Consider the following 25,908-nt stretch of genomic DNA (forward strand, 5'->3'; position numbering starts at 1 on the left):
TAATAATTTGTCAACACATAAGTCTTCAGATCAAGACCAAAAATATTTACAAAGTTTCATCACAATCCACAAAATACAGTTTCATCAATGAGGTACTGTACCAGGTGAATAGATGGTGGGATGGATGGACAGGTGGAATTAAGAGGATTCCTATAATGCTAAGCACACATATTGGATGCAGTAAAAACAACACATATACATTCCTAAATTAATTATAGTAACTGTGACATTTAGAGAAAAGAGTACCTGTAGTTGTTGGAGGAGCTGTAGTAGTTGTTTGCACTGGTGTAGTGGTAGTTGGAACAACTGTTGTTGTTGCTGCAGTTGTGGTTGGTGCTACTGTTGTTGTATGTATGAATGTAGTTGTTGTTGGTGCAGATGTTGTCGTTCCTGCAGTGGTAGTTGTTGGTATTGTGGTAGTCGTTGGTGCTGCAGTAGTTGTGGGCACTTTTGTAGTCGTAGTTGGGACAGTTGTTGTTGGTGGTGCTGTGGTACTCGTTGGTGCTGAAGTAGTTGTTGGCACTGGTGTAGTGGTAGTTGGAGCAACCGTTGTTGTTACTCCAGTAGTGGTTGGTTGGAATGTTGTTGTTGGTACAGATGTTGTTGTTGTGGGTGCAACAGTTGTCGTTACACCTGTGGTAGTCGTTGCTTTTGTGGTAGTTGTTGGTGCTAAAGTAGTTGTTTGTATGGGTGTAGTCGTAGTTGGGGCAGATGTTGTCGTTGCTGCTGTGGTAGTTGTTGGTATTGTGGTAGTTGATGCTGAAGTAGTTGTTGGCACTTGTGTAGTTGTAGATGGTACAGATGTTGTTGGTGCTGTGGTTGTTGTTTCCACTGGTGTAGTGGTAGTTGGAGCAACTGTAGTTGTGGCTGCAGTAGTGGTTGGTGCTAATGTGGTGGTTGTTGGTGCAGATGTTGTTGTTCCTGCAGTGGTAGTTGGTGGTATTATGGTAGTTGTTGGTGCTTCAGTAGTTGTTGACACTTTTGTAGTCGTGGTTGGGGCAGTTGTTGTTGGTGGTGCTGTGGTACTAGTTGGTGCAGGAGTAGTTGTTGGCACTAGTGTACTCGTAGTTGGAGCAACTGTTGTTGTTACTCCTGTAGTGGTTGGTTGGAATGTTGTTGTTGGTACATATGTAGTTGTTGTGGGTGCAACAGTTGTCGTTACACCTGTGGTAGTCGTTGCTTTTGTGGTAGTTGTTGGTGCTAAAGTAGTTGTTTGTATGGGTGTAGTCGTAGTCGGGGCAGATGTTGTTGTTGCTGCTGTGGTAGTTGTAGGTATTGTGGTAGTTGGTGCTGTGGTGGTGGTTGGTGCTACGGTGGTTGTCTGTATGTATGTAGTTGTTGGTGGTGATGATGTGGGTGTATACATTTCTGTTGTCGTTCCTGAAAACAAACATATCCATCTTTTAAACTTTTGTCTTCCATCAAATGAGAAACAAGTAAAACAACTTATAACAAGCAAAGCTTAAGTTTACAAGGAAGACAAGGAAGAACACATTCCCTTTCTATACCATTTATGTGCTATACTATATGCTTACTAAACAAACATGATGATGCATTCATCATAATTACATCACCATGCAAATGTCTTGATTAGTAGACATAAGGATCAAAGATTGCATATGTAGTAGTTATATTTTCCTGATAAACATTCAATTGATAGACATCACAAATATTGCTCTGGAAACAAGTGTGAATAATAGATTAACAGACAAAATCATAAAGCATATTTGAACTTTAAATTAAGCTCAATAGTCAAAGATGTATCTCTAATACCAATCAAATATATATAGTTTCAATCTGATAACAAGGCACTTTTCATGTTTTGACCTAGAACTGGAAACATGAAGATCATGGATGGAATCCTGGACAGGTATACTACAGACAATATATTGAAGCTGGTGAAATGTGCATAAATAGGATCAACAAACTACATGTATATCTAATAGTTTCTGGAATCATACCTTGTCAAATATGAAGGAAAGATTGTTTGAGAGACAGATAGACTGCTGGATAGATAGAACCTATTTCTTTATCTCTGACGAACTTCACTATTTGGGAGACAAAAACAGTATTGGAGACCAAGCATCACTACTTTGATTGGCATTATCAATGGGGTTTCTATGTAGTGTAGGCATTCTACAAATTGATAAGTCACAAACAAATACCTTGACAGTTTTGAGAGCCAACAGCAATGGCCTCTATGCATCCATTACACGAGTAAGTTCTACATTCATGTAATGCTCCCAGAGTACATAATTTAATTATATAACATCTCGTGTTAACCTGCTGTGCAAAGTGAGTATGCAGAATTATCACCATTCTTGCTACAATTTCATATGTTTTGAACCTTCATGGAAGAATCATATCACAACAGAATAATACCTGAACCATCTAAATTAAAGTTTGAAGGACTATTTGAGAATGTTATCCTGTAGAAGAATGATACATTTATAGGAATAAACAAACTAATTCCATGCAATTTTAATAGCGCTATGGGTGCAACATCAGTCACTTTTGTCATGTTGCCCCATTGGTAACTATGTGGAAGACGTTTATTATCAACAAATCACAATAATGGGGTGCATGGGAAGGAATCATAGATCAAATGCACACAACATTCAATGATTATCAATTTTTCCAACAGTATTTCAACTATCTTTTTATAATTATATAATCATAAAAAGAAGATGCATCAATTTTGTGATGTTGCCTCTTTGATAACTATGTGGAAGAGATTTATCATCTTTGCATCACATAAATGGGTTGCATGGAAGGTGATAAAAGATCAAATGCTCACAACTTTCAATGACATCAATTTTTCCAACAGTGTTTCAACTATCTTTATATCATGATGTAGCTTAATAAAAAGATGCATCAAAGATGTGACGAATTTTGCATTACAATCCCAGCCTCAATGTCTGGTGTTTGGGTGTATGCATTCAAAATGATTGGAATCTGGGATGTCAGGCCCTGCAGTTGTATAACATAATTGATTATACTGATATAATAATGCAGTAGCAATACTATATACTGCCAATGTCTGTGATATTTAGTTCTTTTCAAGGGAAAACTGATAATTGGGAAGATTGACATGAGGATATGTGCATCTGATTCTGATAGTCATAACAGATCCCAAGTCTTCAAATGGAGAGCAAAATATTTACAAATTTTCATCAAAAGTTGCAAAATACAGTTTCATCATATGAGGTACTGTATTAGGTGCATACATGGTTGGATGGATGGGGAGATGGAAATATGAGGAATCCTAAAAAGCTAAGCATACATATTGTCTGCAGTAGGAACAACACATATGCATTCCTTAATTAGTTATAGTAACAGTGACATTTAGAGAAAGGAGTACCAGGTCCTGTAGTTATTGGAGGAGCAGTATTAGTTGTTTGCACTGGCGTAGTAGTAGTTGGAACAACCTTTGTTGTTGGTGCAGTTGTGGTTGGTACTACTGTAGTTGTATGTATGTATGTATGTATGTATGTAGTTGTTGATTCTTTTTGTGTCATACAGAATAGTCATATCGGGTTCAGTTTGATTTCCTAATTATCAGATGAATCTCGTATAAGATAATTGTGTTTTGATCTTGGCAAACTTAGTTGAACAGCTGGCTATTCCAGATATTATTGTCGATGTGTGAACAGCTGTTTCCATGCCAAATTTAATAGTCAGTCATCTCTTTTATAGTCACATATTAAGTGTCCATCAGTACTACTGCCATTAGTGTCTTCTCATGGTGCACACGACCAACTTTAATCAGTGTTGATTTAATATACAAGAGCAGTATAAAGTGATCTTGTCTGGGAGATAAATTTGGGAGAGAATAACATATACAAATAACTTTGTTTGCTGTTGTACAAGGTCGCTGGCCCAGGTACAAATTAATACAATGAACCATATATATCTATCTTACAATGTATATTGCAAAATATTTCATAAGATAGTTATTTACAGTAATACTTTGGTAAAAGCTACAATCTAACTTCTAAGTAATTCTGACATTTATTTAAAAGTGAAATTTATCTTCACTTTCATCACTGTCAAATCGATAATACAATCTACATGTACTTTTCAACCCTTATGTTTTGGTCGTCTTAATCAAAATAGTGTACAACCATGTGATTTAGGTGTTTACAACAACAGTAAGTATTTTGTCATATTCTGTGAGACTTGTTATAATTCTTTTAACTGTTTACTGTTTCAGGGGTTGACATCTTAGTACCACTCTTGCAAGTTACAATGCATTAAGTGCCTTTAATATCAGGTAATGTTCCCTGAGGTATCTAAAGCTAGAAATATGCAGCAATTTACACCAATATTTTATACAGCTAAAAATAATCAATATACATCTTATAATGTTCACATTCATAACGATGGTCTTCCAAGAGATTCGAACATTTACATAAATGTTAAAGGAACGTCTCTACAAATTTTCTGTTGTTGTATTCACATGTTTCTAAACATAATGAAATTTGTCTTATCCATTTTATTGTTGTTGTTGTAGGATTTAACACCATTTTTCAGCATACAATAGGCTATACATAGTGGCCAGTATTAAGGTGGATGAAGAACACAGCAAAACCCCAGAAAAACCACCAACCCATGAGAAGCTACTGGCAAGCTTTCTCACATACCCACATTAGCCAAATCCGAGTCTCGAACCCATGCAGACAGAGGTGAGATGGTAGTGATCCGTAATGGAGAGCGCTTTAGACCACTTGGCCACTCGGGGTCCCCATCTTACCCATTTTGAACAGTAAGACTATATCTGACTCAAACGACATCCAGTGCACTATTCTTGGCATACACATGGCAGAACAGATAAGTCAGCTTACGGCAAATCATGAGATTTGCAAACATTTGTTTAGTCCAGAGCTATGATCTCAAATGAGGAAAGATTTTCAATGTGAATGTTGATTTTGTCATTGTGAAACATGATCTTAATTTTTTGATTCCAATGTGGACCCAAAACATGGGTCTTTATATGAGTAGTTGTAGTATGTTTGAAAGAGAACTTCTGTGTGATTTCCAATTCAGGAAACATTATTTTGACATGATCTCAGAAATGGTATGATCACACAGACTGGGGAGTATGTACAGATATATGGTAGGCAAAGAATGTATATGCACATATACTTTTATCGAGAGTTGATGCAACTTCTTTGAATGCAAATTTCAGTAATGGCATATTTTGTTCATGCATTTGATGTGTTTTAATATGCTGCATGTTAAATATGTCATTCTTGCCATGGTAGCAGATTTTACAGTCTGTTGTACAGGAAGAACAGGATGCATATTCATGTTTCTTGAGCTTGATGCCTATCAATCAGTATCCAGTTTCCATCCATCATTGAATTTTGTGTAATAGTTCAGTTGTTTAGAGTTTAGAGTTTCAGCACTGAGAGAAAACGCACATCTCAACAAACTTTAAACACTGAAGAAAAAACCAACTCATTGAGCTCTTCAGTAGTCTAATGATAATCAGTTTTTAATATTGTCAGCATTACTTCTGATTACATATGTAATCCATGCTGACACTTGAAGTTGACTATGCTGAGATAATCAAATGGATTTTAATCTTCTATGATGCTTAAAATTAGCAACGAAATCATCTTGCCCTGCTTAAGCCAATTCTCAGTCAGGCAATATTACTACAATATGCTACACTAGAGGCATGATGTGGAAAAATGCAAGAAAACATAATTTTATTCGGTGACATTAGGGACATGGGTCAACCCTCAGGAGGAAATCCTCCCATCAGGAAGGTTCACATTTATGACTTTGTAATTAAAAACAGTATCACCAAAAATACACAAGTCATCAGCATAAAGTAACACAATCATATTTTCTAATTCACTTTCAATAAAGATTCTAGTTCCACCACTTTCATTTATAATTGGCAATAAATCATCCAGAAACAAGGACAAAAGGAGAGGCCTAATATACAGCCTTGTCTCATTCTAAATTTACTTCAAAATATTTACTCAACTGATCTTAAAAATGTCCATAGTTTTGATTTAATATCTGGTTTTTTATATGCCCAGTTATGTCTCTGTTAACTTCACATTGTCAGAATTGTGCAGTATTTTACAATAGCAAACACCTTGCATTTAATTTACACACACGTGCATGACATATGTGCCTAAAATTTTGTCTTTTAGGAAATACATTCTAGTGTAAACAAACAATGGACGCTGATGGCAGCATTTGTTTATGGATGAAGTAAACCAACCTTTTGAGCCATCTGAAAGTAGAGATGCTAAAGCTGACAATGTGGATGAATTCATGGAATCATAAAAGAAACATTCAATGAAGCAAGCACAGAACATGATATCAGAAATGTCAAGCAATGGCTGTATGAAAACAAACGTGAGATATGCTACATTGAAAATATCACTCCAGATCATTTAAAAGTATTTAGCCAATATGTTTATGAAGATTTAAAAGCAAATGGTGAATGGTTCGGAGTATGAGCCATGCTCTTTAGATTCTATAAGAGACCACATAGAAAGGCATATTAATGCTGTCCCTCTTAGAGATTGCCCATTTCCGAGTACAATCAAAGATTAAGTTTAAAAAATGCAACTGATGAAGGCTGGTTTTGCAAGGAAAGCAGGCATAAGCCACGATGATAATGAAGCTCTATATTCAGCTGGTGAAATGGGCTCTCTAAGCTATCTTCTTTGCAATTTTCCATGTTCTACTTTTTGGTGAAAATGTTCTATATTTAGAGTCCAAGACGAGCACAAAAAATTAAGGTTTGTAGATGTACCGGTATCAGTTTTCACAGGTTCCACCAGTACCCAATATCTTAATATGATGACAGAGATATCAAAACCTTTGACTGCGAGGGATGACTACAGATCAGCAATATCTCAAATCTTTTCCATCAGTACAGCACAGGAGTGAGACCCAGTTCATCTTTACATGCAATATTCAAAATGAAGACCTTTGGAAATGACGGATGACTACAGAGCCTTTTATTTTGACACCAATTCCAATTCAGAAACTGATAGAAGCTTCCTAAATATGGTAATCATATTTGCAAAGATTCGGTTAATGTCCATATTGCACATAAAATATAAACATAAAAAACAACAGTCACATTTTCAGACAATATAATGAATGACCAAAAATGAACAAGAATGTACACAAAAAAGGATGGGAAAAATCAGTAATAACTGTGTACTATGCACATACCAAACAATGTCCACAATCAAATGCATTGCTGAATGTTAAAAATACAAGAAAGAAAGTGATTTTTAACAAAGTGAAAGGAAATATTTTAAAAAAAGAAACCCTGAAAATTAAAAGTGTACATTGGAAAAAATTTAAATAAAAATATGCTTTACTCGACATAATATTTAAAAATAACAATGGGGGTTAATCAACTGGGTTATCTGATGAAACATGGCACAGAATGGGCTGATATCCACTGGAGAATCATTAAACATTCAGTAAAGAAGACTACTGTGACAACCCTGTCGAAAGCTGGGATTCCTCCAACAAAAATCACAAAAGTGACTGAGAATAAAAATATGTCTTCTGTAGCTGGTAATAATAATGAGAATAGATTGCCTACTTGCCTTTCTGCATCTTGAATCTACTCAAAATGTACTTTGTGGGCTATTTCTGCTAATAAGAAGTATGTAGTTTCCAAATAATGACCCACAGCATGGAAATGAACTGTAATATGCATATATAGCCAGGCCTATAGCCTAGAATACATTAGAAACTGAAATCACATTCCAAAAAAGAATTTACTGCACTCCAAAATGAAAAGAATCTGTTGTTAACTAAATGACAATGTTTAATCCAGTATCTTTGTGAGAATTTAAATTTAAAGACTTTCACATTTTTCCAGCTTATTATTCCAAACTATCAAAGACAGAATAGAAACAGTTATGCAGCTTCTTGTCAATGCCAGTCCCTCAAGCAACATGTACGTTATGCAGAAAAAAATCCAAAACTAGATAATCGGAATCTGGCTAGATTGACAGAAAAACTAAATCCCTCCATTCCTTACCAACTAGGAACTTTGTTCAATGGTACAGTCATTCATAATATTGACTTTAAATTTCAATTTTGGATAGAGCAAAATGAGATTTCTTTTTTTACATGAGCGATTGAGTGCATGGTAAGCTATGAATTTCAAAGATCATTTGGCAGTGCTATGTGCACATGAATACCCTTTATTGTCTATTGATGAATCTATGATTGTAAATTTATTTTGGAAATAAAACCATTGTTTCTTGACCTTTATATTTTATTATAAAGTGTTATGTAGTAAAACAAAATGAGCATATAATAAAAAGCTTACTGCATTTGTATGGGAAAATATAAGCTCGTTTTTACTAAAAATACTTCACTCTCAAAGGTCGTGTAGTATTATTTAGAAAAACTCATTCATATTTTCTATACAAAATGAAGTAATCCATAAATATATTTCTTAACATTGCCAGTATCCATGACTGCCCACTATTTCCTAATAATGCTTATCATAGCCTCCCAATATCCAATGAATTTAGTGTCGTTTTAAAATCAACTTATAAGCAACAGACTCTTCCAGTTTATTTAAAGACATTACCATATTCAAGATTACAGTGCAAAACTGTTATCTGATGTTGAATATCCTGCCCAGAATCCCACCTTTTCTTCATGTATCTTACTATAATTGTTGCCTCAAGTATCAAATCCTTGATTTAAAAGTGTAATAAATAATTAGCTGCAAGTATCTAGTAGAGCCATTTCTCTATAATAGTTCAAATTACATGGGTTTCCCTTCTTAAAAGCGGTATAGTAATACTCTATCTTGCTATTAAGAAAGAAACAATTCTAGAAAATCACATTTAAGAGGCATCAAAGATGTACTATATTTTTGTTATATGTGAAACATTCTCCTCCATGGTAACCCCTCTTCGTCTGGTATGTTTGAAACATTCTCTCCAAAACCTGTGTGTGTGTGTCTGTGTGTGTGTGTGTGATTTGGAGTTTTGATGTAGCATTAACAATTTTTCAGTCATATTGCTATGATGTCAGCAGTGTGGCAGTTTTATAGTCATGTCTAGCACTGGGGCATTATGCCGCATGATGTCCCACCCATTCACATTATCCTGACACTAGGACAACCAACCTCTCAATGCTGAGCACCTAGTGAAGCAGCTGTGAGTACCATTTGTATAAGTCTTTGGTATGACTGGCTAGGGTTTCAACTTGCAACCTCCAGCACCTGAAGACACTAAAGCGGTCCCTCAGCATGTGACTTTTATACAAATGTATTGACTTTAATACTTCATTCTCAGTTATTTGAGTTGAGAATGTGATTTGTGTAACCATCATTGCATATATCACATATTTTACTGCCATGAGTTTCCATATTATTTCTATCAAATAGTACAAAGTCTGGGTCTAATTCATCTTTAGATGGAGTCAGTACACTTTTAAAATACTTGACCAATTTCAAATTTCATATTCCTGTCGAATTATTATGCAAGGTACTTTCCAAGATTCCACAAATATTTAGTGTCCTCAAACGAATTACTTGGTTTGTTGTGCAGTGCTTGATCCAATGTTTTAGTTCTATTTCTACGGACCGCTCTCTATATTTATTTCTTAGTTCCAGAGATGTTTGACGAACTTTCCTAATACCTGTTTTCTTTAACTGCTTTAAGAGAATACATTTCCTCTTTTTCAGATCAATGTTGTAGATAAAAGTGAGCACAATAGAATGATTTTGTGTGGAACATACATTTGGGAGAGAACAATATATATGCATGTTTTAAGATTTTGTTGAATAATGCACATAAACGCCCTGATAATAATAACAATAAGTATAATTATAATCAGTGCACAGTATGCAGAAACCATTTCTGAAAGGTGAACCTGTGTTTATTGTTTTCTATCTTGGGTAGATACAACTGATAGGTTGATCATGTTCCAAGTTTGATCAAAATTCGATCAGATATATGACCAATATTCCATGTCTGATTGAAATCAGATTAAAAATATGAAAAACAGAGTAGTAAACAAACTGTGGAGAGATACAGGACCATACAATACATTATGTGGCCTAACGACCAGGGAAGCTCAAATACTGCAGTACTAGTTACACCAACAAGGCATTTTTTTCCAAGGGTAGATACAGTTGATAGGTTGACCATGTTCCAAGTTTGATCAAAATCTGATCAGCTAAATGACCAATAGTCCATGTTTGAAATCAGATTAAACATATGAAAAACAGAGTAGTAAACAAACTGTGGACAGATGCAGGACCATAAAATAAATTATGTGCCCTAACGACCAGTGGAGCTCAAATAAAGCAGTACTTGTTACACCCACAAAATAGTGTGCTGAATGGAAGGATGGATGGATCGAGTGACGGATACATGAGAATTGCTATATATCACTACCCTTATAGAAGTGGAGGTGATACAAATGTAAAACTTCATTACTCAGTGACCTTGAGTTAAAGTCACAGTGTTACCTGAAGTTGTAGGGGCAAACGTTGTTGTTAGTGTGGTAGCAGTTGTTGGCACCTCTGTAGTTGTTGTTGATGCAGTTGATGTTGGTGCTGTGGTAGTTGTTTGTGTGGTCCTTGTCGTTGCTGATAGTGTAGTTGTTTGTTGTTTTGTAGTGGTGGTTGGTGCTGGTGTTGTCATGTCTGAAAATAAATAGATTTTCTGTAAATATATTTCCCAATCAGAAACATGTAAGAGAACATGTCTGAAGCAAAGCTAGAGATTACAATTGAAAATAACTACTTTCTCTCAGCCATTTTTGTGTTCTACTTTTCAAATATATAACAAACAAAGATAAAGCCATCAGTCTTTCTTTCCTGGAGAATTATGTTTTAGGAGACAGAAGGTTTAAGGTTTCATATATGGTGATTGTTTTGTATATACAGAAAGTAAATAAGCATAGTATGCTACGTTGGGTGAATGATATATGAATGAATGGATGAACTGACACATAAATATTTCAACTATAAAATTGTAAGTAACAAAATGTGATGGACAGTTTGCCAGAGGGGAATATTAATTGAAACACAGATGCATCTCATTTCATTTCCACTGCAATTCACTGGGTGGGGATTAAAAATTAGTGTGGGGCTTAAGCCCCACTAACTGAATTAATATTGCAAACAATTATAAAGTTAGATCCATGTCATGGGGAGTCAGTTAGGCACTAATTTTATTTCATGAGTTAGTCTTAAGTCATTCAACCAATTCTGCAGTTCAGTCTGTAAGCTCGGTCAGGAGTAGAATTATGGTATTCAATTTGTAGTAGAACTAGATTGTTCAGTTTGTAGTAGAATTACAGTATTTAATCTGAAGCAGAACTACAATGTTTAACTCGGAGTCGAAATAGTGTTCAGTAGAGTGACATGAAGAAAATGGATTGAATGAACTATTCAGCTGTATAAGGTGGATATGAATGAATTTAACTAGGTTACAATATATAGACAAATAGGCATGGTGAAATTCAACAGCATTCTGTTGTTGTTGTTGTTGTTGGGTTTAACGCCATTTTTCAGCACACGATAGGCTATATATGGCGGCCAGTATTAATGGTGGAGGAAGAACCCAGGAAAACCCCGGAAAGAACCAACGACCCACGAGAAGCTACTGGCAAGCTTTCTCACATACCCACATTGGCTGAATCCGAGACTCGAACCGGCACAGACAGAGGTGAGATGGCAGTGATCCGTAATGGGAGAGAACAGCATTCTGTGCTGATAAAATCAAACTATATTTTGAATTATGCTATGGACATTATCAGGTGGTCCATTCATTTATTATTTTAGTTATGCAATGTGGTCTGAACTAAAATTCTAAGATAATACCCCATCATAAATAGTCAAATGCCTTCTCTCATTCCTTGATATATGCTGGAGGAAATCCAGGCAGCTGGTCATTCTAGTCTGGCAGCATAATTTGGAGCTAAATCTGAGCAGCTGGTTTATAACACTATTAAGGGACACCCCCAGAACATTCTATCAGTTTCTCATTCAAGAATTTAGTATGTAGGTTACCATTAAAACATACATGCTGATCATATTTAGAGTACTGACCTGCAAACCACAAAAATACATCCATAGTAATGTAACAGATATTTCCTTTCCATAAGTTAGACACATTTTCAGTAAGGTGTAATGAACTCTCAAGCACAACTATTGCCAAAATGAGACAAAATGCATTTAAGAAGTTCAGAAGTGTGATCTGAAGCAACAAAAAACAACGAGTCCTTCATCTAAAAGTTTTCGGAAGTCAACATGGACCTTAATGGGCCCAGTTCAGTTTCCTAAACTGCAGTTTCAAATGTGATGTAGTTTACTGGCTTCTAGCTAGGTCACTCAACTTGATGCTATGCTTGATTGTCGTTAAATTTCACACAATGCAATCATTTCTCTTGCTATAAGCAATATTCAAATTAACAAAACATGTTTTCCAAAAAACAAAACAACTGTTGCCTTTCCTAGTTTGTTTAAAAAGAATCTGAATATTCCATTCTATACTTCTTTACTGGGTGTTTGAACTTTGTATAGGCTGTCTATCCCTTTAACCACTAACATGTTGTTGTCTTTTGGGCATTTCCAAATAATGCCACTAAATTTAATATGAAAATCAGGATCTAAACTTGGGCAAACCAACATCAAGATCTGACTGATGTGATCATATTTCCTATTTTCAATTTTATACCAAAGTCAATAATTTAAGGATCATTTCAGTATGGTTTACTGTCAAATCGTAATGGTTGCTAGGTCTGACACCATATAGTATAAACCATACTGTCAGTGTCAAACATTCAGACAGAAAGTATGCAATATTTTTACATTTAACCTTTAAAGTGGACATTTCTGCAATGTGTCTAATTTTCCTTGAGAGCCACAACATATTTTGTCCCCTTTTAGAAATTTGCCATAGTAAGTTCTTCCAGAAAATAACAATTTTACCATTGAATTTTAAATGATTTCCTTACTTTAAACAAAACCAACATTGACAAGGCAGGATAAGAAATTGTTTACAGACTGAATTTTATCTTACCCACATAACTGTTTAGTCCAGACTTTAGAGATCCGACTGAACCCCTATGGACTCAGTGCTCTTCTGCATCTCATAAAAATGTTACTGGTTTGAATTCAAATCTTATCCCCTGGATTAGTCCAGGTCAGGTACGATGATCTTAACTGGAGCAAGATATTTTAAACTAATTGCCTCTTCACTAAGCAACCTAATGTATGCCATACAAGACCTAAGAAATACAACCAATTTTGTATTAATCTTAAGTCAACATTTAAATGCAATCCAAACTTAAGTTCTGTTGGCGACATGAAGGCCTTGCCTGACAATGTATGAATGCATGTTGTTATAGTTAAATGGCATTTCAGTGTAACACTTACTATATGATGCCACTTAAACATACTGGCCTAAAAATGGCTAATATATTGTATTGCCAAAAAGATCACTTTAGGAAGACCAAATAACCAGAAGTATGAAGTACTAGGGGATAGTCAAGATGTTAAGGTTCTGTAAATGATAAATAAAAATAAGCCAAAAGTAACACATATCAAATACTTAAACATATGGTCAAAGCACGCTGCAGTCTCTCACACAGTAGAAGATTTTCTGAGTTGTCCTTCACCAACATTTTTGAAAATTATTATAAAAGATATTATGTCCCACTGAGTAGAAGTAAACACAATAACATGTTCCACTGTCAGTGAACAATGGCAGAATATGCACTCAGGTCAAGGTTCAACCTTTAGGAGGTGTGCACATGTCAGGTACATGTGTCTGATACAATAAGAAATTCTATGTCTAAATAAGATATCACTCACTTGGCTTATGCTACAGCTGACCATATCATTAAGCAGGTTTTTGAAGTATTTTAAGAACACAATTTGCAGGTATGTAAACTATCTCCCAAATTTTTTATTATGATGTTTTACATAATTTACAAACATAAAAGTATAATATGCATACTCCTTATAAATGGAGTCATCCAAAATTAGATGCAAGACCACCTAATTACTATAAGATGATGTTGTTACTAATTGAATTTTTCAAAGATCTGTATTCCAAGTTTCATGCAAGTCAGATAAAGTTCACCCAAACACCCAATGCAAAATCACTTTATCAGAATGTGTGGATCTTGCTTAACACCGAATTTGTCCATGAATTTGATGATACAAGCATATATCCCAAACCTGATAATAACTGTATCAAATATGTGACACCAATCAAGTGCAAGACTGCTTCCTTAAGATCTGTGGACCTTGTTTATTACAGAACTAATCTTAGCTTATGCTGCTGTAAGCCTAATGTCCAAGTTTTATTAAACTTAAATCAGAAATTTGGATTCTAACGTGGCAACAATTAATTGATATTTAATGGACCATGCATGATGGATAAAGAATGACCCAAAACAAATAACGGGATAAGCTAACAACCAGTGTTCTGAATGCTGCATTTTGCCTACTCTGTAGTTACTTAACTGAACCCCCTGCATAGTTGCAAGAGCAAGAAAAGTAGTTCAATTTGCCCTACCTATGCCACGCTGAGTGGTACCCTTCAAGATGAATATGACCATAAAGTTTAATGATTGTACAAATAAGCATAAAAAAAATGGGCTAAATGCCAAAATGGTAACTAATCACTGAAAAATAAAAAGGACAGTGATGTCTACATTTGCTTGTGGTACACTGCACCAAGATGAATATAAGAATGTCATTTTTCATGATTTTAAATACAACAGTTCAGAAGAAGAAGAAAAATCAAAAGCATATTGTAAACACTTAGGTCAATAATGATAGCACCAACAGAAAAGATATTACTTTGTCCCACCATTAATTCCCAAGCAAGTCAAAATAAATTTGCACACTTTAGGACAAGACAATACACTTAAGTTATATTACATTTTAAACTAAGAGATATAATGAATCATAAAGTCTCTTACTTTTAAAACAGGCCCGTATATCCAGAGCAAATGACATTGGAAGACTTTCACCACTTGTTGGAACTTTTCGAAAAACTTCTATTCTCAGTGAACAAATACGTACATCTTGAGGAAACATAGCTTCTTTGGAAGAATCGAAGTTCGTACTGTTACCATTCTACAATTGAAAATCAAGAAAACAGAGATAATGTCATAAATTAGATCACCCATGCCCACCTTTTATATTTCCCCTACAACAAAAACAAAAAACAATGCCAAGTTTTTTATTTACATAATATCCAAATATGTCCATTGATTTTAAGCATATATCTGCTTGTTGGCCAAACTTCCAGCAAATAAATTTTCATACAAACTGTAAATTTCTTGATCTTGTTCTGAAATCCACATAGAACATCCCAATTTTTATAACACTTACCATTATGTATGTCTAATATTTTATGAACACTCAACCTAATGGGTTAAATTGGTTTTGAAAACAAATTAAGCATATGATGAGATACACAGCATGCTCACTCTTCCATTATGTACACACTATATAAGTCACTTATTCATCACTGTGCATGTATTATAACCTCATGACATTTACTCTTCTGTTACTAATGCATACTTTAACTATAAGAATAAAACATAATTCTTGATGGCAAAATTCTGTAAAATTTTATGCAACAGACAAAAGTACATTTTTTATGTAAACCACATCTCCGTAAAATGTCGACGATTTTCAAGGACAGTACATCCTCATGCAATTGTAGGAAAATCAACTGGAAGATAACCATTTAAAATGTGATTTTATGACGCATATTGCTTGGATGTATCATCAACAATTCATATGACTATGCAAGGAATTAATTTTCCTGATGGTATTTATTTATCTTATAGGAATTTATGTATGAGTAGTTAATAGCAACACATCACAGTAAGGTTATATAAAATACATTCTAAACATTAGATAAAAAGATGAGGTAGAGAAACTATTCCAGGTAAAATGCAAACATTAAATACTTTGAGATGAAGAACTGCATAAAAAGATTAGGCAGAGAAACTCATCCCACAAACTGACGTCAAATGACCTGCATGGAACACATATCCCTAAATGTCAGAAATGATGTCAACTGACCTATATAGAGCAAATATCCTTAAATGATGTAAATTAAACTGTACAAGACATATATCAATCACCTGTACAGAACATATATCCCTAACCTGAATAGGCCATATATCCCTAACCTGTATGGGGCATATAGCCTTAAATAGTAATACACATATATCCCTAAATAGTAATAGACATATATCCCTAAATAGTAATAGACATATATCCCTAAATAGTAATAGACATATATCCCTAAATAGTAATAGACATATATCCCTAAATAGTAATAGACATATATCCCTAAATAGTAATAGACATATATCTCTAAATAGTAATAGACATATATCCTGAACCTGTATAAGACATGTAACCATGACCAGTGTAGGACATATCCCTAAATGCCACTAACAGATTCCAGAAAACAATAAAGAGTGTACAATGTGTATTTATTTTCAAATTATTTACGTAGTGCCCACATTGAAAATGAAAAATTTCTTCGTATTGAAGTTCAGTGACTTAGTAAATTGTGCTAGTGTCGAAACAGAACAAGGACATTTGGGTTGGTATTGAAATTTAATGAGCTAGAACAGGGGTTGTCAACCTATTTTACATAGCGTGCCACTTTTTCTTGATTAGTTACAAAATGAATGAGTGCATGCCAACAGTATGACAGTAACACGATTAAAATCGATGTTTTTCACTGCCTGTCATGTGTCACACAAAATCTCTTCACGTGCCACCTTGTGGCATGCATGCCATAGGTTGCTGACCTCTAGCTAGAAAATGATTATAGTGTCTACATAGAAGAATCACATTTGTGTTGGTACTGGAAGCAATCACTGAATAATAAAATAGTTCTAGTTTAAACAAAGAAAACAATTACATTTTTGTTGGTCTTTAAATTTCTAGTTTGTAACAACCACAATATCCATGCATAAAATATTTTCCATTTAAGTAAATCAAATCTGTCATGAAAATGTGATATCAGTCATTTTAATCAAAGAAGGATTTTCATTTGCATGCTTCCAGAAACCTTTTTATTCAAAGAAATCAGTTCAAGTTTATGATCTATGACATACAAAACATACTAAACTAAGCTTTGAGAATGCTTTGCATTATGCTAGAATGCTTAATTTTCTTGCCTCACATGGGTCAGTCTTATCACACTAACTGTATCACTAATTCTCAATGGAAAATTACTTAACGGCATATTTGCACCTCATTGTAAAAATGTTTTTGAATACCTTCATGGCAACCTCCATATCCTTGTTAGCCTCAAGGATGTAGAATATCCTAAAAAAGTCAACATTGGATGGGTCAACCAGCATCACAAATCCAACCTCAACACAATTTATATCAACCATAATATCAATGGAATCACTAGGGACAACAATTGGTTCTCCATTTCTAGGGCGCAGATAGTCCTTCACATATGAATCATTCTTGTTAAACTTTATATTCTCATCAGGAATATATTGCTTGTGGTCCATTCCATTTATCTCTGAACAAAATCCTTTGGCAGTAGTGGTCGACTGTAATGTTGTTGTTGGTACATATGTAGTTGTTGTGGGTGCAACAGTTGTCGTTACACCTGTGGTAGTCGTTGCTTTTGTGGTAGTTGTTGGTGGTAAAGTAGTTGTTTGTATGGGTGTAGTCGTAGTCGGGGCAGATGTTGTTGTTGCTGCTGTAGTAGTTGTAGGTACTGTGGTAGTTGGTGCTGTGGTGGTGGTTGGTGCTATGGTGGTTGTCTGTATGTATGTAGTTGTTGGTGGTGATGATGTGGGTGTATACATTTCTGTTGTCGTTCCTGAAAACAAACATATCCATCTTTTAAACTTTTGTCTTCCATCAAATGAGAAACAAGTAAAACAACTTATAACAAGCAAAGCTTAAGTTTACAAGGAAGACAAGGAAGAACACATTCCCTTTCTATACCATTTATGTGCTATACTATATGCTTACTAAACAAACATGATGATGCATTCATCATAATTACATCACCATGCAAATGTCTTGATTAGTAGACATAAGGATCAAAGATTGCATATGTAGTAGTTATATTTTCCTGATAAACATTCAATTGATAGACATCACAAATATTGCTCTGGAAACAAGTGTGAATAATAGATTAACAGACAAAATCATAAAGCATATTTGAACTTTAAATTAAGCTCAATAGTCAAAGATGTATCTCTAATACCAATCAAATATATATAGTTTCAATCTGATAACAAGGCACTTTTCATGTTTTGACCTAGAACTGGAAACATGAAGATAATGGATGGAATCCTGGGCAGGTAAACTACAGACAATATATTGAAGCTGGTGAAATGTGCATAAATAGGATCAACAAACTACATGTATATCTAATAGTTTCTGGAATTATACCTTGTCAAATATGAAGGAAAGATTGTTTGACAGACAGATAGACTGCTGGATAGATAGAACCTATTTCTTTATCTCTGACGAACTTCACTATTTGGGAGACAAAAACAGTATTGGAGACCAAGCATCACTACTTTGATTGGCATGGCATTATCAATGGGGATTCTATGTAGTGTAGGCATTCTACAAATTGATAAGTCACAAACAAATACCTTGACAGTTTTGAGAGCCAACAGCAATGGCCTCTATGCATCCATTACATGAGTAAGTTCTACATTCATGTAATGTTCCCAGAGCACATAATTTAATTATACAACATCTCGTGTTAACCTGCTGTGCAAAGTCAGTATGCAGAATTATCACCATTCTTGCTACAATTTCATATGTTTTGAACCTTCATGGAAGAATCATATCACAGCAGAATAATACCTGAACCATCTAAATTAAAGTTTGAAGGACTATTTCAGAATGATATCCTGTATAAGAATGATAAATTTATAGGAATAAACAAACTAATTCCATGTAATTTTAGTAGACCTAGTACCTGGTGTTGGTGTCGTGTTTGTAGATGTTCCAGGTGAAGTTGTTGTTGGAGGTACTCCAGTTGTCCCAGTTGTAGTGGTGCCTGGCCCAGTGACTGTATAACAAAGAATGAAACACTAAGGCATGTTTTCATCTACAAATGGCTTAAACAATTATGAACTAATTTTTGGGAATCATGCACAATCAAAATTGGACCTTCAAGTTGAAAAAGGGTCTGATTATTTATCGACCACTTCCTTTATCAGGACAGCTAATGCCAATTGTGAAATATTTAGAACTATTCTTCACCCCCAACTCAACAAAAGCATTCAAATTCCATTTCATCAATTACAAACTGCATAATTAGCACCATATTTGTTGATACATTTCAGGGTTATTATGACAACTGTCATGTGTTTGTCCACAAGCCTATATATATCATCCTTGCTCTCCTGAATAAATGGGTGCAACTTCAGTCACTTTTGTCATGTTGCCCCTTTGGTAACTATCTGGAAGATGTTTATTATAATTGAATCACAATAATGGGGTGCATGGGAAGGAATCAGAAATCAAATACCCACTACTTTCAATGACAATCAAGTTTTCCAACAGTGTTTCAACTATCTTTATATCATTATGTACTCATAACAAGAAGATGCATCAAAGATGTGATGGATTTTGCATTACAATCCTGGGCTCAATGTCTGGTGTATGGGCATATGCATCCAAAAGCATTGGAATCTGGCATGTCAGGCACTGCAGTTGTATAACATAATTTATTATATTGAACTAATAATGCAAAAGCAATACCATATACTGCCAATGTCGGTGAGATTTAGTTCTTCGTTTCAAGGGAAAACTAATAGGGGGAACAGTGATGTGATGCTATGTTTATCTGATGATGATGGTCATAACAGATCCTAAATTACATGGCAATCAACTGACTTATGTCTTAAAATATGCAAATACAAAATTCAAAAAGACAGGATGCAGACAAGCTTGTAAAAAACTCTTGCACAATTACATGAGCATAATAATTTGTCAATATATAAGTCATCAGATCAAGACCAAAAATATTTAAAAGTTTCATTACAATCCACAAAATACAGTTTCATCAATGAGGTACTGTACCAGGTGAATAGATGGTGGGATGGATGGACAGATGGAATTAAGAGGATTCCTATAATGCTAAGCACACATATTGGCTGCAGTAAAAACAACACATATACATTCCTAAATTAATTATAGTAACTGTGACATTTAGAGAAAAGAGTACCTGTAGTTGTTGGAGGAGCTGTAGTAGTTGTTTGCACTGGTGTAGTGGTAGTTGGAACAACTGTTGTTGTTGCTGCAGTTGTGGTTGGTGCTACTGTTGTTGTATGTATGAATGTAGTTGTTGTTGGTGCAGATGTTGTCGTTCCTGCAGTGGTAGTTGTTGGTATTGTAGTAGTCGTTGGTGCTGCAGTAGTTGTGGGCACTTTTGTAGTCGTAGTTGGGACAGTTGTTGTTGGTGGTGCTGTGGTACTCGTTGGTGCCGAAGTAGTTGTTGGCACTGGTGTAGTGGTAGTTGGAGCAACCGTTGTTGTTACTCCAGTAGTGGTTGGTTGGAATGTTGTTGTTGGTACAGATGTTGTTGTTGTGGGTGCAACAGTTGTCGTTACACCTGTGGTAGTCGTTGCTTTTGTGGAAGTTGTTGGTGCTAAAGTAGTTGTTTGTATGGGTGTAGTCGTAGTTGGGGCAGATGTTGTCGTTGCTGCTGTGGTAGTTGTTGGTATTGTGGTAGTTGATGCTGAAGTAGTTGTTGGCACTTGTGTAGTTGTAGATGGTGCAGATGTTGTTGGTGCTGTGGTAGTTGTTTCCACTGGTGAAGTGGTAGTTGGAGCAACTGTAGTTGTGGCTGCAGTAGTGGTTGGTGCTAATGTGGTGGTTGTTGGTGCAGATGTTGTTGTTCCTGCAGTGGTAGTTGGTGGTATTATGGTAGTTGTTGGTGCTTCAGTAGTTGTTGACACTTTTGTAGTCGTGGTTGGGGCAGTTGTTGTTGGTGGTGCTGTGGTACTAGTTGGTGCAGGAGTAGTTGTTGGCACTAGTGTACTCGTAGTTGGAGCAACTGTTGTTGTTACTCCTGTAGTGGTTGGCTGGAATGTTGTTGTTGGTACATATGTAGTTGTTGTGGGTGCAACAGTTGTTGTTACACCTGTGGTAGTCGTTGCTTTTGTGGTAGTTGTTGGTGGTAAAGTAGTTGTTTGTATGGGTGTAGTCGTAGTCGGGGCAGATGTTGTTGTTGCTGCTGTAGTAGTTGTAGGTATTGTGGTAGTTGGTGCTGTGGTGGTGGTTGGTGCTACGGTGGTTGTCTGTATGTATGTAGTTGTTGGTGGTGATGATGTGGGTGTATACATTTCTGTTGTCGTTCCTGAAAACAAACATATCCATCTTTTAAACTTTTGTCTTCCATCAAATGAGAAACAAGTAAAACAACTTATAACAAGCAAAGCTTAAGTTTACAAGGAAGACAAGGAAGAACACATTCCCTTTCTATACCATTTATGTGCTATACTATATGCTTACTAAACAAACATGATGATGCATTCATCATAATTACATCACCATGCGAATGTCTTGATTAGTAGACATAAGGATCAAAGATTGCATATGTAGTAGTTATATTTTCCTGATAAACATTCAATTGATAGACATCACAAATATTGCTCTGGAAACAAGTGTGAATAATAGATTAACAGACAAAATCATAAAGCATATTTGAACTTTAAATTAAGCTCAATAGTCAAAGATGTATCTCTAATACCAATCAAATATATATAGTTTCAATCTGATAACAAGGCACTTTTCATGTTTTGACCTAGAACTGGAAACATGAAGATCATGGATGGAATCCTGGGCAGGTATACTACAGACAATATATTGAAGCTGGTGAAATGTGCATAAATAGGATCAACAAACTACATGTATATCTAATAGTTTCTAGAATTATACCTTGTCAAATATGAAGGAAAGATTGTTTGAGAGACAGATAGACTGCTGGATAGATAGAACCTATTTCTTTATCTCTGACAAACTTCACTATTTGGGAGACAAAAACAGTATTGGAGACGAAGCATCACTACTTTGATTGGCATGGCATTATCAATGGGGTTTCTATGTAGTGTGGGCATGCTACAAATTGATAAGTCACAAACAAATACCTTGACAGTTTTGAGAGCCAACAGCAATGGCCTCTATGCATCCATTACATGAGTAAGTTCTACATTCATGTAATGTTCCCAGAGCACATAATTTAATTATACAACATCTCGTGTTAACCTGCTGTGCAAAGTCAGTATGCAGAATTATCACCATTCTTGCTACAATTTCATATGTTTTGAACCTTCATGGAAGAATCATATCACAGCAGAATAATACCTGAACCATCTAAATTAAAGTTTGAAGGACTATTTCAGAATGATATCCTGTATAAGAATGATAAATTTATAGGAATAAACAAACTAATTAAATGCAATTTTAGTAGACCTAGTACCTGGTGTTGGTGTTGTGTTTGTAGATGTTCCAGGTGAAGTTGTTGTTGGAGGTACTCCAGTTGTCCCAGTTGTAGTGGTGCCTGGCCCAGTGACTGTATAACAAAGAATGAAAGACTAAGGCATGTTTTCATCTACAAATGGCTTAAACAATTATAAACTAATTTTTGGGAATCATGCACAATCAAAATTGGACCTTCAAGTTGAAAAAGGGTCTGATTACTTATCGACCACTTCCTTTATCAGGACAGCTAATGCCAATTGTGAAATATTTAGAACTATTCTTCACCCCCAACTCAACAAAAGCATTCAAATTCCATTTCATCAATTACAAACTGCATAATTATCACCATATTTGTTGATACATTTCAGGGTTATTATGACAACTGTCATGTGTTTGTCCACAAGCCTATATATATCATCCTTGCTCTCCTGAATAAATGGGTGCAACTTCAGTCACTTTTGTCATGTTGCCCCTTTGGTAACTATCTGGAAGATGTTTATTATAATTGAATCACAATAATGGGGTGCATGGGAAGGAATCAGAAATCAAATACCCACTACTTTCAATGACAATCAAGTTTTCCAACAGTGTTTCAACTATCTTTATATCATTATGTACTCATAACAAGAAGATGCATCAAAGATGTGATGGATTTTGCATTACAATCCTGGGCTCAATGTCTAGTGTATGGGCATATGCATCCAAAAGCATTGGAATCTGGCATGTCAGGCACTGCAGTTGTATAACATAATTTATTATATTGAACTAATAATGCAAAAGCAATCCCATATACTGCCAATGTCGGTGAGATTTAGTTCTTTGTTTCAAGGGAAAACTAATAGGGGGAACAGTGATGTGATGCTATGTTTATCTGATGATGATGGTCATAACAGATCCTAAATTACATGGCAATCAACTGACTTATGTCTTAAAATATGCAAATACAAAATTCAAAAAGACAGGATGCAGACAAGCTTGTACAAAACTCTTGCACAATTACATGAGCATAATAATTTGTCAATATATAAGTCTTCAGATCAAGACCAAAAATATTTACAAAGTTTCATCACAATCCACAAAATACAGTTTCATCAATGAGGTACTGTACCAGGTGAATAGATGGTGGGATGGATGGACAGATGGAATTAAGAGGATTCCTATAATGCTAAGCACACATATTGGCTGCAGTAAAAACAACACATATACATTCCTAAATTAATTATAGTAACTGTGACATTTAGAGAAAAGAGTACCTGTAGTTGTTGGAGGAGCTGTAGTAGTTGTTTGCACTGGTGTAGTGGTAGTTGGAACAACTGTTGTTGTTGCTGCAGTTGTGGTTGGTGCTACTGTTGTTGTATGTATGAATGTAGTTGTTGTTGGTGCAGATGTTGTCGTTCCTGCAGTGGTAGTTGTTGGTATTGTAGTAGTCGTTGGTGCTGCAGTAGTTGTGGGCACTTTTGTAGTCGTAGTTGGGACAGTTGTTGTTGGTGGTGCTGTGGTACTCGTTGGTGCCGAAGTAGTTGTTGGCACTGGTGTAGTGGTAGTTGGAGCAACTGTTGTTGTTACTCCAGTAGTGGTTGGTTGGAATGTTGTTGTTGGTACAGATGTTGTTGTTGTGGGTGCAACAGTTGTCGTTACACCTGTGGTAGTCGTTGCTTTTGTGGAAGTTGTTGGTGCTAAAGTAGTTGTTTGTATGGGTGTAGTTGTAGTTGGGGCAGATGTTGTCGTTGCTGCTGTGGTAGTTGTTGGTATTGTGGTAGTTGATGCTGAAGTAGTTGTTGGCACTTGTGTAGTTGTAGATGGTGCAGATGTTGTTGGTGCTGTGGTAGTTGTTTCCACTGGTGAAGTGGTAGTTGGAGCAACTGTAGTTGTGGCTGCAGTAGTGGTTGGTGCTAATGTGGTGGTTGTTGGTGCAGATGTTGTTGTTCCTGCAGTGGTAGTTGGTGGTATTATGGTAGTTGTTGGTGCTTCAGTAGTTGTTGACACTTTTGTAGTCGTGGTTGGGGCAGTTGTTGTTGGTGGTGCTGTGGTACTAGTTGGTGCAGGAGTAGTTGTTGGCACTAGTGTACTCGTAGTTGGAGCAACTGTTGTTGTTACTCCTGTAGTGGTTGGTTGGAATGTTGTTGTTGGTACATATGTAGTTGTTGTGGGTGCAACAGTTGTCGTTACACCTGTGGTAGTCGTTGCTTTTGTGGTAGTTGTTGGTGGTAAAGTAGTTGTTTGTATGGGTGTAGTCGTAGTCGGGGCAGATGTTGTTGTTGCTGCTGTAGTAGTTGTAGGTACTGTGGTAGTTGGTGCTGTGGTGGTGGTTGGTGCTACGGTGGTTGTCTGTATGTATGTAGTTGTTGGTGGTGATGATGTGGGTGTATACATTTCTGTTGTCGTTCCTGAAAACAAACATATCCATCTTTTAAATTTTTGTCTTCCATCAAATGAGAAACAAATAAAACAACTTATAACAAGCAAAGCTTAAGTTTACAAGGAAGACAAGGAAGAACACATTCCCTTTCTATACCATTTATGTGCTATACTATATGCTTACTAAACAAACATGATGATGCATTCATCATAATTACATCACCATGCGAATGTCTTGATTAGTAGACAAAAGGATCAAAGATTGCATATGTAGTAGTTATATTTTCCTGATAAACATTCAATTGATAGACATCACAAATATTGCTCTGGAAACAAGTGTGAATAATAGATTAACAGACAAAATCATAAAGCATATTTGAACTTTAAATTAAGCTCAACAGTCAAAGATGTATCTCTAATACCAATCAAATATATATAGTTTCAATCTGATAACAAGGCACTTTTCATGTTTTGACCTAGAACTGGAAACATGAAGATCATGGATGGAATCCTGGGCAGGTAAACTACAGACAATATATTGAAGCTGGTGAAATGTGCATAAATAGGATCAACAAACTACATGTATATCTAATAGTTTCTGGAATTATACCTTGTCAAATATGAAGGAAAGATTGTTTGACAGACAGATAGACTGCTGGATAGATAGAACCTATTTCTTTATCTCTGACGAACTTCACTATTTGGGAGACAAAAACAGTATTGGAGACCAAGCATCACTACTTTGATTGGCATGGCATTATCAATGGGGTTTCTATGTAGTGTAGGCATTCTACAAATTGATAAGTCACAAACAAATACCTTGACAGTTTTGAGAGCCAACAGCAATGGCCTCTATGCATCCATTACATGAGTAAGTTCTACATTCATGTAATGTTCCCAGAGCACATAATTTAATTATACAACATCTCGTGTTAACCTGCTGTGCAAAGTCAGTATGCAGAATTATCACCATTCTTGCTACAATTTCATATGTTTTGAACCTTCATGGAAGAATCATATCACAGCAGAATAATACCTGAACCATCTAAATTAAA

General features: G+C 35.5%; 1 protein-coding gene across 1 annotated transcript; it reads right to left on the reverse strand.

The window, feature by feature from the left end:
- Positions 1-208: 208 nt before the first annotated feature.
- LOC149776712 (uncharacterized) lies at positions 209-24,886 on the reverse strand. The gene is made up of 8 exons (XM_089941343.1): positions 23,725-24,886; positions 22,494-22,586; positions 20,211-21,452; positions 18,984-19,076; positions 17,299-17,861; positions 14,965-15,121; positions 10,493-10,669; positions 209-1,380 (listed from the first exon to the last, which is right to left on the reverse strand). The coding sequence occupies exons 1-8, from the start codon at positions 24,866-24,868 to the stop codon at positions 209-211; spliced, it is 4,641 nt and encodes a 1,546-aa protein (XP_089797469.1). The 5' UTR covers positions 24,869-24,886.
- Between the last annotated feature and the right edge of the window lie 1,022 nt (positions 24,887-25,908).

The sequence above is a fragment of the Sinohyriopsis cumingii genome, chromosome 18 (genome assembly GCF_028554795.1).
Source record: "Sinohyriopsis cumingii isolate HCF-2022 chromosome 18, ASM2855479v2, whole genome shotgun sequence".
NCBI classification, from domain to species: domain Eukaryota; kingdom Metazoa; phylum Mollusca; class Bivalvia; order Unionida; family Unionidae; genus Sinohyriopsis; species Sinohyriopsis cumingii.

Coding starts and splice junctions, on each gene's coding strand:
- LOC149776712 (XM_089941343.1), bottom strand. CDS start 24,868: ATGTATACACCCACATCATCACCACCAACAACTACATACATACAGACA. Junction 21,453..22,493: donor AAACACAACACCAACACCAG/GTACTAGGTCTA, acceptor TGTAAACTTAAG/CTTTGCTTGTTATAAGTTGT. Junction 19,077..20,210: donor TTTCTCTAAATGTCACAGTT/ACTATAATTAAT, acceptor TTTGTTATACAG/TCACTGGGCCAGGCACCACT.